The sequence below is a fragment of the Ictalurus punctatus genome, chromosome 23, assembly GCF_001660625.3.
Source record: "Ictalurus punctatus breed USDA103 chromosome 23, Coco_2.0, whole genome shotgun sequence".
In the NCBI taxonomy this organism is placed as follows: Eukaryota; Metazoa; Chordata; class Actinopteri; order Siluriformes; family Ictaluridae; genus Ictalurus; species Ictalurus punctatus.
Window position 1 is genome coordinate 19,453,585 of NC_030438.2, and position 14,219 is coordinate 19,467,803.

General features: G+C 40.6%; 1 protein-coding gene across 1 annotated transcript; it reads left to right on the plus strand.

Moving 5' to 3' along the window:
• Positions 1-2,862: 2,862 nt before the first annotated feature.
• LOC108256728 (synapse differentiation-inducing gene protein 1) lies at positions 2,863-10,245 on the plus strand. Its single transcript, XM_017453892.3, has 2 exons — positions 2,863-3,252; positions 9,659-10,245. Exons 1-2 carry the CDS (start codon positions 2,953-2,955, stop codon positions 9,830-9,832), a joined length of 474 nt encoding a protein of 157 aa, XP_017309381.1. The 5' UTR covers positions 2,863-2,952; the 3' UTR covers positions 9,833-10,245.
• The last annotated feature ends 3,974 nt before the right edge of the window (positions 10,246-14,219 follow it).

Below are 14,219 nucleotides of genomic sequence, written 5' to 3' on the forward strand. Positions count from 1 at the left end.
CAGCTGTAGAAATATGACAGTGAATCCATAACCAAAAGCCAAACCGCAAGTCGATTTATTTAGTATGTTCATGATTGAATTAACATTTTCAGGTTAGCATTGTAAATAGATTATGCTACCATGCATCTCTCTCTCTCTCTCAGAGATTTTCTGATTATGACATAACCTTGTCTGCTGTATGGCTGTAATTCCTCTCATAATCTAATAAAGCTCTGAAAGCTCTGTTTTCTGCTCTCAATGCTCTCAGATACTGGTTCCCATCTCTTCAGACAGACAGCAGGACAGTGAAGTCTCTCCCAATTTCTCTTTTTCACATAAATACAATTTTAATACGTTTTGTTGTGTTATATACAGTATGTAAGGAATAAAACACTCGATGTCATGCTGTTGCAGTATAATAACGAGTGGCGAGGCGGCTGACGTCCTGAAGTGTTATGTTGCTCTTATATGGCAGCGATTACAAGTTTTGTAGTGGTTTAAAATCATACTTCTTCACATCATGCGATTTATCTGTTTATAGTCAGGTGTAATGATGGAGAATGTCCGTGAAACAAGTTACTTCCTGTTCTCACTACCGCTATAGCAGCTACAAACCTTCCCCCGCCCCGCCCACACACACACACACACACACACACACACACACACACAACATTGCGCTAATAGTATTCAGTCATTTAGTAATATCACATTTTTTATGACTAATTATAGCTGTTAATTTGGAAATTTAGTGTGTTGTTATAAACTGTACGTCACGACACTACTCTGAACTTTTACTTCAGGGGCTTTCAATAGAGTAAGTGACGAGTTTCCGACCATTGCCTCAACCGAGCAATTTTGGACAATCCCATGGATATAGTTCCTAAAAACAACAGTATACATACAATAATCTGTCAAATATGTCAAATAAATGTACTTTGAAGACATATTTTCGAATTTAAAATGGTTTATACGCCGTGTTTAACGCATCCTACTTCATCCTCCCCCCAGCGGTGGAGTGGTATGATCCGTTTTCATAGAAACGGCCGGGGGTTGAGTCGCGTGAGTCGTGTGTGGATGCTCACGCGCACTTGTTGTGCGGTAAAATACTTCCGCGCTGTTTTTAATTGCATGATATAAGACTTCCTTTTTTTCTTTTTTTCTTTTAAAACTTATTTATTGTTCTGTCAATTTATGAATCATTACAGCTTCCCCTTAACTGTACGGTTGGGGAAATTACATCACGAGCTGTACCTGATATTCCAGATTGCTCAACACCGCCTGGCACGTGAGCGCAGAGAACAAACAACAACAAGAAAACAAACACAATAGGATGAGTTTTTAATATTTAATACTCAAGTGCACATTACTTACTATAGGACCCTGCAGTGTAAAATGCTGAAGCTGTAAACGTTCTGTAGCAGTCAGATACATGCATTTATAGAAATAAAAATGCTTACCTTATAAAAAATAATTGAATGGTGCAGAACTGGACCTAATGGACAGCCCTTGTACTTTTACTTAGCATTTTATTCATTTAAAAGTACACCTCATGCACAAAATATACATTACCATACCAGTCACAAGGAAAAGTAGAGTTTAGTGTGTGTGTGTGTGTGTGTGTGTGTGTGTGTGTGTATATATATATATATATATATATATATATATATATATATATATATATATGTATATCTGTCGTGGAAATTAGACAACACTCGTAGACTCGTCCTCTGAAGGTAAAAAGGTTTATTTAACAGGTTTATTAACCTGTTTATTAACCCGTTTCTTCGTCAGAGGCTTGTGAAACTTCTGGATTGCAGATACTCTGTCAGAGCACGGACCGAAAAGGTTCTAATGTGTGCCAAATATCTAGACATTTAATTAATCATATAACTTACAGGTTCAATAGAGCAAACCTTGAGAATGTAAAAGAGTAGACCTGTGAGGGCGAGTCCACAAACAGCGATTTGGAAGGACTAGCAGTTTTCTCTTCCCTTCTTTTTTTTTTTCATATAATTATTATTATCAGTAAAAATTTACTTGTGCGTTAAATTTGCCAAATGTATCATACCGCTGATGTGATGGAATGAGTGAATGGGGCATGCCACTTGATGATAACCCGCCGCAAAAATACTGCGCCTCTCGCGCTTCTTAATAAGTACTCTCTTTACTTATTCATTGCTCGAACTGGCATTGACTCCCTTCCACACAGACAGCCATACACTATGACTTCATAAAATTCTAATTCAAAATTCTTGATGATTCCTATCAGTCAGTGGTAAGGCTGCGTCTGTCTTTCGCTCTGCACAACAAAGGGCAAGCCGCCTTCGCGTCAACACGGATTTCAGGGTGAAACTTTTTCACAAGCGTTTGCTTGTTGTCCAGAGAAGCTGAAAGACTCGCTCGGCCCAGACGGGAGACGCCAAATTGTCCTGGAAATTAGACAGCACTCGCGGACTCTGAAGGTAAAAAGGTTTGTTACAGAAAGATGGTAATTCAGGACAGAATGAAGCAGGATAGAAGAACATGTTTGTGTCTCTGTAAGCAGATAAACATTCTGTACTGATCTCAGTGACATGACTTGGCCTTCTTAGGCGTTATCCTCTTATGAACATGAACAGAAACAAAATTATTACAAAGTAAAAATGAATCATTTCCCTCACAATATATACATACATACATATATAGTTTTTTATTATACTGCCAATCAAATTCTTCTCTAACAACCAGAGAGCGTGAATGAATATATTTCCTTCTCCTAATAATATTTTCCATGAATTTGCTGCAACTGTCACCCCTAATGTCCTCTTCTGAGAAGTCTGACACAGTGACAGTGTGCAGACGCCCACAGGTGGGTGTGGTCGCATAATAACAAGCAGCACACAGGATCAAGAGCGGCATTACAGTAGTGTGGTGAGAGAACAGTCAGCCACTCGACCACGGGTGTGAGAATCCTCAGAGCAAGCAGAATTAATAATGGATCCCATCTACTCAAATGAGAAATCGGAGAAGTCTGATAATCCTCCAACGTACCAGGCCAATATGGGGCAAGGGGTCGCCCCTCAGGGGGTTTACCCTCCAGTCCAGGGGTACGGTGCTACACCTTATGGAGCTCAGCCGTACCCGGGCCAGGGCGGCGTCACCGTCCAGCCCACCATGTTCGTGACCCCGGCGATTCAGGTTAACCCCGTCCCTGATTACCTGGCTTACTCCATCTTCACCATGGTGTGCTGCTGCTTACCCCTGGGCATCGCAGCTCTCATCTACTCCATCAACGTAAGTACTAACGACGCTCATAGACTTCCTTTAAACCTTAACACTAATTCATCTACTTTATCTCCCTGTCTGCCTGCTTATCATTCATAAACATTACTCGTCTCAGAATTAAGACATTTATAGTATTGACATTAATACCGCTTCATAATAGTATTGTGAACTGCTTCTATTTCTAGACATTTAAGCAAATGTTGTATGCTGTTTTAAAATATTTCAAGCATAGGCACGTGTACAGATTTATTTACTATTTGTAATTGTGATATGATAAAACTAATATATAATAACTAGCCTAGAGTATTTCTAGACATTCTTCCAATTTCATGTCATCTCAGTCACATTATACTGTGATGTTCTTCATGGAGGCAGACAAAAGTATGTTTGTTTTTCTCCTTTGTGTTAGACAGCTGATTGCAACGTTAGATTAACAGAACCGGTTAGGAAATGAAAGGATTAAGTTAAAAAAAAAAAAAAAAAAAGATTATGAGCTATAATTCTTGTTCAGACAGACTGATGGGGTTGTGCTGTTCATTTCTTTGAGTATTTAGACATTGTTATTATTATTATTATTATTATTATTATTATTTAATGCAATACTTTAGCATGTTTACGTAATGACTAGAGAACGTCTCACTAAATATCTTATTGCTATAATTTAAATCACTTCCTCCGACATCATGTGATGAAATATGCAGCTGAAATTCTCGCTACTGAACATGGAGTAGCTGTTAAACTGATGTGCGATGGGGCGGAGTTACGGTCACCACCCTGAAGTAAAATATTTACCAAGGACTACTGTGGAAAATTGTCTTTATTGTTTAACCTTTTCATTGTTTGTTCAAAGAATTCACAAAAATGTGTTCTCACGGATATCAAACAATCGCAAACAACACAGGTTTATCCAAAAAAAAAAACTTTGTTAAATATAGGCGTGCAACAATTTTCGGCATCCCTTTGAATTCATATGAGAAGTATATATTTGAAGTATATTCCCATTGATATTTTACATTTATTTAGTACACTTGAGTGAGTAGGAACAGGAAATTGTTCGACCATGACTTCCTGTTTCACAGGGGTGTGAATATGAGGTAATACACAGGCCAAATTCCCTTAGTCATTCACAACGATGGGTAAGAGCGAGGAATATAGCTGTGATGTGCGGCAAAAGGTTGTTGAGCTTCACAAAACGGGGCGTGGCTATAAGAAAATAGCACAAGCATTGAAAATGCCCATTTCCACCATCAGGGCAATAATTAAGAAGACTGGTAGCCATATGGAAAAGTACCTCATGCCCACGGTTAAATATGGAGGTGGATCTTTAATGTTTTGGGCTGTTTTCCTGCCAGAGGACCTGGACATTTTGTTAGGATACATGGCATCATGGACTCTATCAAATATCAACAGATATTAAATGAAAGCCCGACTGCCTCTGACAGAAAGCTTAAAATGGGCCGTGGTCGGATCTTCCAGCAGGACGATGATCCAAAACATCATCAAAATCAACACAGAAATGGTTTACTGACCACAAAATCAAGGTCCTGCCCTGACCATCCCAGTCCCCTGACCCGAACCCCATAGAACACCTGTGGGGTGAACTGAAGAGGAGAGTCCACCAGCGTGGACCTCGAAATGTGAAGGATCTGGAGAGATTCTGTATGGAGGAACGCTCTCAGATCCCTCGCCATGTATTCTCCAACCTCATCAGCGTTATAGAGAAGACTCAGAGCTGTCATCTCGGCAAAGGGAGGTAGCACAATGTATTGACTCAAAGGGTGCCAATAACTGTTGCACACCTATATTTAACAAGTATATATATATATATATATATATATATATATATATATATATATATATATATATATATATATATATTTGGATAAACCTGTGTTGTGTGAGAGTAGAGTATTAATATGAATTAGGGTTAGGGTTGTTTTTTTAACAAAAGATCAAAAGTTTCAACAATAAAGCAATAAAACACTAAAACAATAAAACTCTGCCCCCATCGCACGTCATTTTAACAGCTACTGCATGTTCAGTGGCGAGAATTTCAGCTGTATATTTCATCACATGATGTCAGGGTTGATGTTCACCTTCGGCACTCATCAGGACATCAGGAATTTTCTGACTTGAAATATTATGGGCGTGTTCTTCTTTTCAAACATCTTCCTCATTTCTAGTCCTGACCTCTATCTGATCAAACCGACATCTGAGAAAAGATTCATTTGCATTTGAAATACAAGCCTTCAAGTCTTCTGCAATTCTTCCTTCTCGAGCGCCTTCCTTCCTCCCCCCGGTCACTCATGTTATCTGTAGCTCTTCCAACCAGACACTTCCAAATTTAACCTTTTAACCTTTCCGTATTTCACGAGACTCTGAGAAACCGAGGTACAATAGATGTCCTCTTCTAAAACAACTACAAATATAGACTGTTGCCGTGTTTATAGTGTCTGTGTTTATAGACAGGAGGTGAGGGTCAGCCCTAGGTATAAATCATGCAGATACAGGTCAAGTGCTTCAGATGACGTTCACATCGCTGTGACTTTGACCGTGGTGTGGTTGTTGGTGCCGGGCAGTCTGGTTTTCCGATAGCCTGTGATTTTCACACGCAACAGTCTCTAGAGTTTACACAGAATGGTGTTAAACAGACTGCCTGGTGTTTGTGAGATTTGAGGACCGAGGCCACTACCATCCTCCATGATAATTCATGATGGACTGTTAGGAATGTTCTGATTTTCCTGGATTCACCACCATGGCCTTTGTACTTTATAAAGTATAGTGCTGTTGTTCAACATGTTAGTCCCTGAAATTGTATGCGTGACATTGTGCAATCGCTGTAAGACCTGTAAAGTGCGAAGTATGTGCCCGACACAGCTCATTTGCATTTAGTGACGCCCACAAAACTCCATAAAAGGTCAAACATACGGAAAGCGGTAACATGATAAAGTACACTGTCACTTAAATGGATTATTACATTACTGTTACTCCAGGATGATACTGTAAAGGCTCTTCAGAACAAGTTTCATGATTCGTTTTCATTTCATGCTCCAGTGTCAGAAATTTGAATCCTTGGCCCCGGATCACATCCGAGCCTTCACTTCCTGTGTTTTGTGTCATTCCCGTTACCCACCTTGTTCTGTTCTCTCGTTTTTTCGCATTATGGATCGTCCCTGTTTATTGCCGTTTGCTGACCCGGTTTTCTGGATTTCGACTTTGCGTTACGTTTCGGATTTTGTCTTCCTCTCTTTTAAATAAAGCTTTAACTGCACTTGCATCCAACAGCACGCCCTTATCCAGCCCCCAGCCTGGATGTTCTCTGAGTTTAGGAATTAAATTATAGCAGTTAAGACGCTGAGTCATATCCTCTTCCGGTTCACGTTATCATGATGAAACGGACCCTGTTTGTTTAGGGCTGTGGTTTCCATCAGCTCGAGTCTGTACGCAGAGCTTTTATTGCAAATGTGACACCATTGAGGGTTTTTTTTCTCTCTATTCAGTACAACTTGGCCTTAGGGATCATTTTAAGCACAGAGTTCAATCTAGACTTGGGAATAGCATATAAAAAGGTAGCATAATAGACGAAAAGTAGATCATACCGTTAACACAATAGTGTTGTATTTCCTTCTGTTTTGTGGAAAGAAAGGGAACCTGACACCCGGTTTTCTGGCATATAGAGAAGAATAATCCCTGACCACGTCAGTGTTGGATGCATGACTGGATGCTGGAAATGTCTTGTTTTTTTATGGCTTAGTGACGGAGCATCAATCCTCCAGCTGTAGAACACAAAGTGGCGTAAAACAGGCCGGAAACATCAGGGCAGTTATGTGGTTTTTTTTTTGTCTCTGGCCGACAAGAACACTTATAGCTAATCATGGGCGTGTACGTATCTGTTAGCAGTTTGACTTTCCGTGTATATTTTTCCATCTTGGTGTACTATAAACAGTTATTGGGAATGTTTCCTGAAATTTCTTGCCCTTGTAACACGGACATGAAAATGCCCTACAGTGGGAGAAGCGCAGGGATGGATTAAAAAACACGATGAAGTAGAAACATCTCTTGAACGTAGGCTAATTTATGTAACATCTATGCTCATGAGGTGATGTAATATAATATAATATAATATAATATAAAATCGTTTTCAGATGGTTCAGCCATCCAGACGTTTCAGCACGCTTCATGGAAATATGTGAGATTGTTTACATTTAGCATAAAGGACTTTTTTTTTTTTTTTTTGGTTTCACTCTTGGTGCAATTCAATATTTCAGCGAATCAAATTTGTTCATTTGACACAAACTGTTTTCGGAGGACATGAAAACCCAATCCTCTGAAGCCCAACGATTCTGTGCTGATAGAACGCCACAGTCACACGGCTACTATGGGCTTCTATGGGAGATTGGAGTACTCTGTCTTTCAATGGGACGTCCGCTGATTGGACGTCGTTTTGGGTTCCCGCCCAGACCGCCAATCATTAATGAACATGACCGACAGCTCAAACCTAAACATATCGGTACCAGTCAGATTCGCAAAAAGAGCTTGTAGAGTAGCTGCAGTAGTCCATTCCTAACCGAATCCATGAACAGCTTTACACAACTAGTATAACGTGTTATTTCCTCATTGTAATTTTCTTGTCTATTTATATGTTTAGCTAGCTAGCTGTCAGTCAGATTTAGCTAGCTATTTAGCTGCTTTTGACTTTCGATACGCCGTCATACAACGGTTCGTTCCGGTTCAGCGATCTGATTGGACGAGAGGCGTTTCAAGAGTGCTGATCTTTAGTATAACACTACAGGGTCGTTCCACTGTTTGCATCACGCCACCTGGATGTGTTCACTACATACATTTCCATTTCTACCGAAAGTTCATTACTACTGTACACATCCTGGTCCTCATTCGAGTCTGTGCGTCGTCATGGCAACACGCAATGCTCTGTCCAGTTGGGGCTGTGGTATTATTCACTGACGTGTTGAGTGACAATTATTTGATAATAATATCTTGGCTTTGGAACTGTTCTGATATAGTCTGTGCACTTAAATAAAACACACCTGCATTTCCTCTATTGTAAAATCCACCAACTGCCACCGGTGTCAACATGGAGCTGTTCTGCATATATATGTTGCTCAGGATAAAGATCCCTTAGTCTGTAGACAGGAAGCAGCTTGACCACAACTAAATACGCCCAAGATACAGATGCTCACCTTTTTGCAACCACAACTTCTGTGTTCTTCATGAATCATCCATTTGTACCAGCACACACTGCACGTAACGTTTCAGTGAGAGTTCGCTGATTTCTCTCACACTGACGCAGAAGATGATTGGCTACACGAAATTAATGAGCTGGCGGTTAAATAATTATACCGCACCATCGTGGCGATTGAAATATATTTTCAGAAATCATAATAATGACGATGTAATAAAGTTTCACGCAGATTTATACGGAAATGCCTTCACGTCAGATGTTTTCCTTCAGTCAAGCCCGATGTTATCCGCCGTGCAGATCTCATCATATCATATACACACGCTCTTGTACCACAGCAGTTTAACAACGATTACGGTGTTTATTTATTAAAGAAGTTTACTCCGTCACGTCTCACATTTAATGTCGCGAGATCTCGGTGAAACGAGTTCGTTCCTGTTCTCACTCATGAACGAAATGATTTCTGTCAAAAGACAATTAAACATCTCCTCGTGTTAAAAAAAAACTCCACCATATCAAACCATCCGTCCGATCAGAATGCAGAATTCGACAGTGCTACGTCGCAGTTAAACCCCCACTAACTCGTGATATGTTGAAACATCCGCCATGTCCCTTTTAAAACCCCGCGCGTCTGCGCTGTAGTTTTTTCGAACGTTTTCCGAAACTCGCTCGTCCTACGCTGAAACATGTGGAAGCGCGTTAAATCTGCGCACGAGTAAAAAAACGTAAGAAGCTTCGTCCCGCGTCATTTCCGTCAGGCGTTTATTTAAAAATGCGACAAAGTGACATTAATGTTTAACTAATCTTTAATCAAACTGGACAGCAGGCACAACGACCGCAGCACGACATCATCCACCACCTTGCTGGTTTTGAGTTGAATGGGCACATGACTGGGTCACATGACTACGAATACCTCTGCTTTTGAATAGCTCGCGAAAGCTTGGGAGAGAGTTTTCAGGAAGCTCTGGGCGTGTGCACGGAAGGCCAAAATCGTAGAGAAATCGATGCGTTTTCAGATTTATCCGGATTAATGTGGACGTAGCCTTAAAGGGATTATACCCATTTTCCTAACTGTTCATAGAGACTGATGGTTTTCAACACACACACAGTTATACAGGCTTGTCTTAGCTTTAAATGATATACGAGGAAGTGAAAATCTCTTGAATGTACATAAGATTCAGAAGCAGACACGTGACAGCTCTCTCATCGCTCTTACAGACTCGAGACGCCAACCTGACCGGCAACAGGGATATGGCGTTGAGACACTCCCGCACGTCACGGCTCCTGAACAACATCGCCCTGGGGCTCGGGATCGTCTCCATAATCATCGTGATCATCATCGTCGCCGTCTCGGCTTCGACAGCTGCTGCGAGCATACACCACTTTAACTGATCCACGAGAGAGCTTTACCAAGGCATCGTCATTCATTAAAAGATTATTATTCTTTTACATTGCGTATCGATTTATTTTATATGATTGGCTTTATTTTAAATAATACTGAGCATCTAGATATGATCTGCAGCAGAGATGTATGTGTACACATAAAGAGTTCAGTGCACCTTTATACTGCAAGCGTGCGAACCTAAATTCTGTTCCTATTCCTGTATTTGAATGTATAAGTCAACATTTAACATTATATATATATATATATATATATATATATATATATATATATATATATATATATATAAAATAACATTATTCAATTATTATTAAATAATGAATAATTATACAGCAACACTTCTTTGTTATACGCTTCCAGTCTGAGTTACTAAATAAATTACCAACTTGGTGTGTATTCTTTATTTCAGTCTTTATTTTATATTTCACATTCATGTTCCTAGAATGAAGTAAACTGAATTTTTCTTTTAAAAGTTGTGAAAATGAGGGTGTGACTCGTAACCCCGCCCCCAAACCCTAACTTTCACTCCCGTTCGTTACGAACTGCGTCGCGTAAATCGTTAGACATTTGCGAATATATTTAAACAGTTGGGTAATGTTCATGAAGTAATTCTAGACACGCAGAGGTAAAGGGTTGGGAAAGGCCCGCTAGAAGGAACAAAAGCGCATGTGATCAATTTGACGTGTGTCTTGGTTATCTTTTGTTGTTGAACGTGCATAAGTTTGTGTCACGCCTTGGGTTAGGTTCCTGTGTTTCCTGTTTCTTTTCCTGCTTTACCCCTTCCTCGTTTTTCCGGTGTTTGTCTCTCCATCTCGTTCTGTTGTGTGTGTGTGTGTGTGTGTGTGTGTGTGTGTGTGTGTGTGTGTGTGTGTGTGTTTCTGGGCATGGCACTCCACTTCATGCCACTTCCTGATTATTCAATTCAATTCAATTTTATTTGTATAGCGCTTTTTACAATAGACATTGTCTCAAAGCAGCTTTACAGAAATAACATGGTATACAGATATTAAAGGTATGAATTTATCCCAACTGAGCGAGCCACTGAGTGGCGACGGTGGCGAGGAAAAACTCCCTAAGATGTTTTAAGAGGAAGAAACCTTGAGAGGAACCCGACTCAGAAGGAACCCGTCCTCATCTGGGTAACAACAGACAGTGTGAAAAAGTTCATTCTGGATTTATATGAAGTCTGTATGGCGTTAGGAGCAGCCGTAGTCCCAGCAGTCTGGAATTAAAGAAGATTTGAGCTCCATCCAGAGGCAGAAAGGATCTGGATCTCTAGTATCTCCATAAATTCGTGTGGGGCTCGGTGAAAGGAGAGAGGGAGAAAAAAGATAATTATGACTGCGAAGTAGTAGAACAGAATCTAGTCAGGGTAGGCTTGACTAAACAAATACGTTTTAAGCCTAGACTTAAACACTGAGACTGTGTCTGAGTCCCGAACACTAATAGGAAGACTGTTCCATAACTGTGGGGCTCTAGAAGAGAAAGCTCTTCCCCCTGCTGTAGCCTTCACTATTCGAGGTACCGTCAGATAGCCTGCATCTTTTGATCTAAGTAGGCGTGGCGGATCATAGAAAACCAAAAGGTCGCTTAGATATTGTGGCGCAAGACCATTTAGTGCTTTATAGGTTAATAAAAGCATTTTATAGTTAATGCGAGATTTCACTGGGAGCCAATGCAGTGTTGATAATATCGGTGTGATATGGTCTTATCTTCTGGTTCTAGTTAGGACTCTAGCAGCTGCATTCTGGACTAACTGGAGCTGATTTATATTCCTACTGGAACATCCAGACAGTAAGGCATTACAGTAATCTAATCTAGAGGTGACGAATGCATGAACTAGTATTTCTGCATCATGTAGCCAATCAAACGCGTCCCCTATTCTCAATCAGACAGCAGAGTATATATAAACCCCGGCTCTTCAGCCACTCATCACCAGATCGTTGCAGATACCAGTGCAGTATCAGGATACGGCCTCTACTGCCTTTCCTTCTCTAACCCAGTTGTACCCTGTGCTCCAGGTCCACGTCTCACCCTGTCTGGAGGGTTCGAGTCCCGGCCCCGACAGTTCGCATCGAGCCGTAGTCCTTCCCCGTACACCCCGACCCTCAGTACCCTTCAATAAAACCCGTCGAACCTTCACTCCTCGTGTCTGTGTTTTGCTTCCGGCTCCCGAATCCCTCACAGGTTAAAGCAGTGTGATCTGTTGAAATGTTGAAATTGTTGAAATGATGGCACAAGGGCAAAGCGGTTACATAAACTAATGAACTTATCGCTTTCCTAAATTGTACAATGCAGAATACAGAATTGCACAAGTATTTACACACACACACACGCACACACGCAATCTGAACTCTTCCACGTTTGGTAGAATGGATTTTATGCTGTGCATCTACACAAAATGGTCCATAATATTGAAATGAGGGGAAAAGTCAATACAAACGACAAATCCGAATCAGACTAATCGCCTCTTTACCCGCTCGCTGAGGTCGTTCCAAATTCCTTCCATTTTCAAATAAGGGATCTCCATCGCTTCTTTTTCTTCATGATGCTCTTTGTCCAGGTAATAAACTCTGAGCTCTGAGATCACATGACACTTTTTCAATTGCACGCAGGTCGACTCGATCAGGTCAACTGATTACGGGACTTCTGATGGTGAGTAAGTCAGGAAGGATTTCTCACAGTGACGGGGTGAACTCTAGAAGCGTGACAATCCGACGATTTGGATCGATGCATCGATTTAAAAGGCAACGATCAAAACGAACGATGCAACAGTCATACACTGAATAATATCCACAAAAATAAAGTACATATAACTTAGCACTGAAACCCAGAAATTGAAGCTGGGAAGGTCACTCCCATTTCTCATGTGTTACTTGTAATTACTTAATAAAATTTAATTTCCAGTCACACCTGAGTTGCAGGTCAACTCAGATGTGGTCCAACTGGTTTATTGTACACCATCTGGTTTATGGTTATGACACCATAAACATGACACACAGCCTGTAAGTAATAATGAGAATAATAAATCAGTTGTAAAGTATGTCTCAAAGTTCTGACTTTCCCTTTGCTTAGAAATGGTCATAAATATTAACTGTTAAGTACTTAGTAATAACTATGCATGCGATTTTAAAATTTAGCTTTGTATAACACCCAATACATCGCATCTTCACGTCCGTTATTAGAAATATGAAAACTGACACGCAAACGTTCTTGACTTCCTGTTTCACAGGGGTATAAATATGAAGTGACACATGCACCAAATTCACAAAGTCATTCATAACGATGGGTAAGAGCGAGGAATGTAGCTGTGATGTGCGGCAAAAGGTTGTTGAGCTTCACACAATGGGGCGTGTCTATAAGAAAATAGCACAAGCATTGAAAACGCCCATTTCACCATCAGGGCAATAATTAAGAAGTTCCAGTCAACTGGAAATGTTATGAATCGACCTGGAATTGGACGTGTGTCTGTATCGTCTCAACGTACTGTGAAGAGGACGGTTCGAGTGGATAAAACATCTCCAAGGATCACAGCTGGAGAACTGCAGAGTCCACCAGCGTGGACCTCGAAATGTGAAGGATCTGGAGACCTCATCAGGCGTTATCGGGGAAGACTCAGAGCTGTTACCTCAGCAAAGCGAGGTAGCACAAAGTATAGACTAAAAGCGCACCACAGCATTTGTTGTTGCACACCTATATAACAAAGATATCTTTTTAGATGAACCTGTGAACAAAAGATCAAAAGGTTAAACAATAAAAAACAATTCATATCTTAGTTACAGCTTTACCTCTGACTGTTACAAAGGTACACCGACACTGGAGACTCCTTCCATATGTTAAACAAACGTCTCCTTGTGTTAGAAAACTTCACCGTATTAACGTTTACACGTGGAGCGTCTGCTGTACGAGTCCCTCTGAACGAGCTGTTACCATAGAAACGATAACGTATTAGAACCGGCGCATTAATATTCATATAAACCTGTGATTTGCACCCGCGCTACTCCTTTGATTGATAACACCTTCTTTCCAATCGGATTCAGTGAATTCAGGTGCGTTGTGCTAGCGTTTAGAGATGACAGCGATTGGCTAACGAGGGACTTAAACTACGTCTTTACTGAATCTTACGCACACTGGATGCCGTGAGCAAACAATCGCTGTGACCAATTACATGGGAAAGGGCTCTTATCTCACACAGAGCAAACACACACACACACACACACACACACACGGTTGTGTTTTAACACTCAGACTGGGTTACATGGGGCATGCATTAAAAACTTTCACCTGGATCAAAGTGATCTCTAAAATAAATAGAATAAAACACTTATTCATTCGCAGAAAGCTTAGCTCAACTGTTACCGTGATTATGTTAAACTC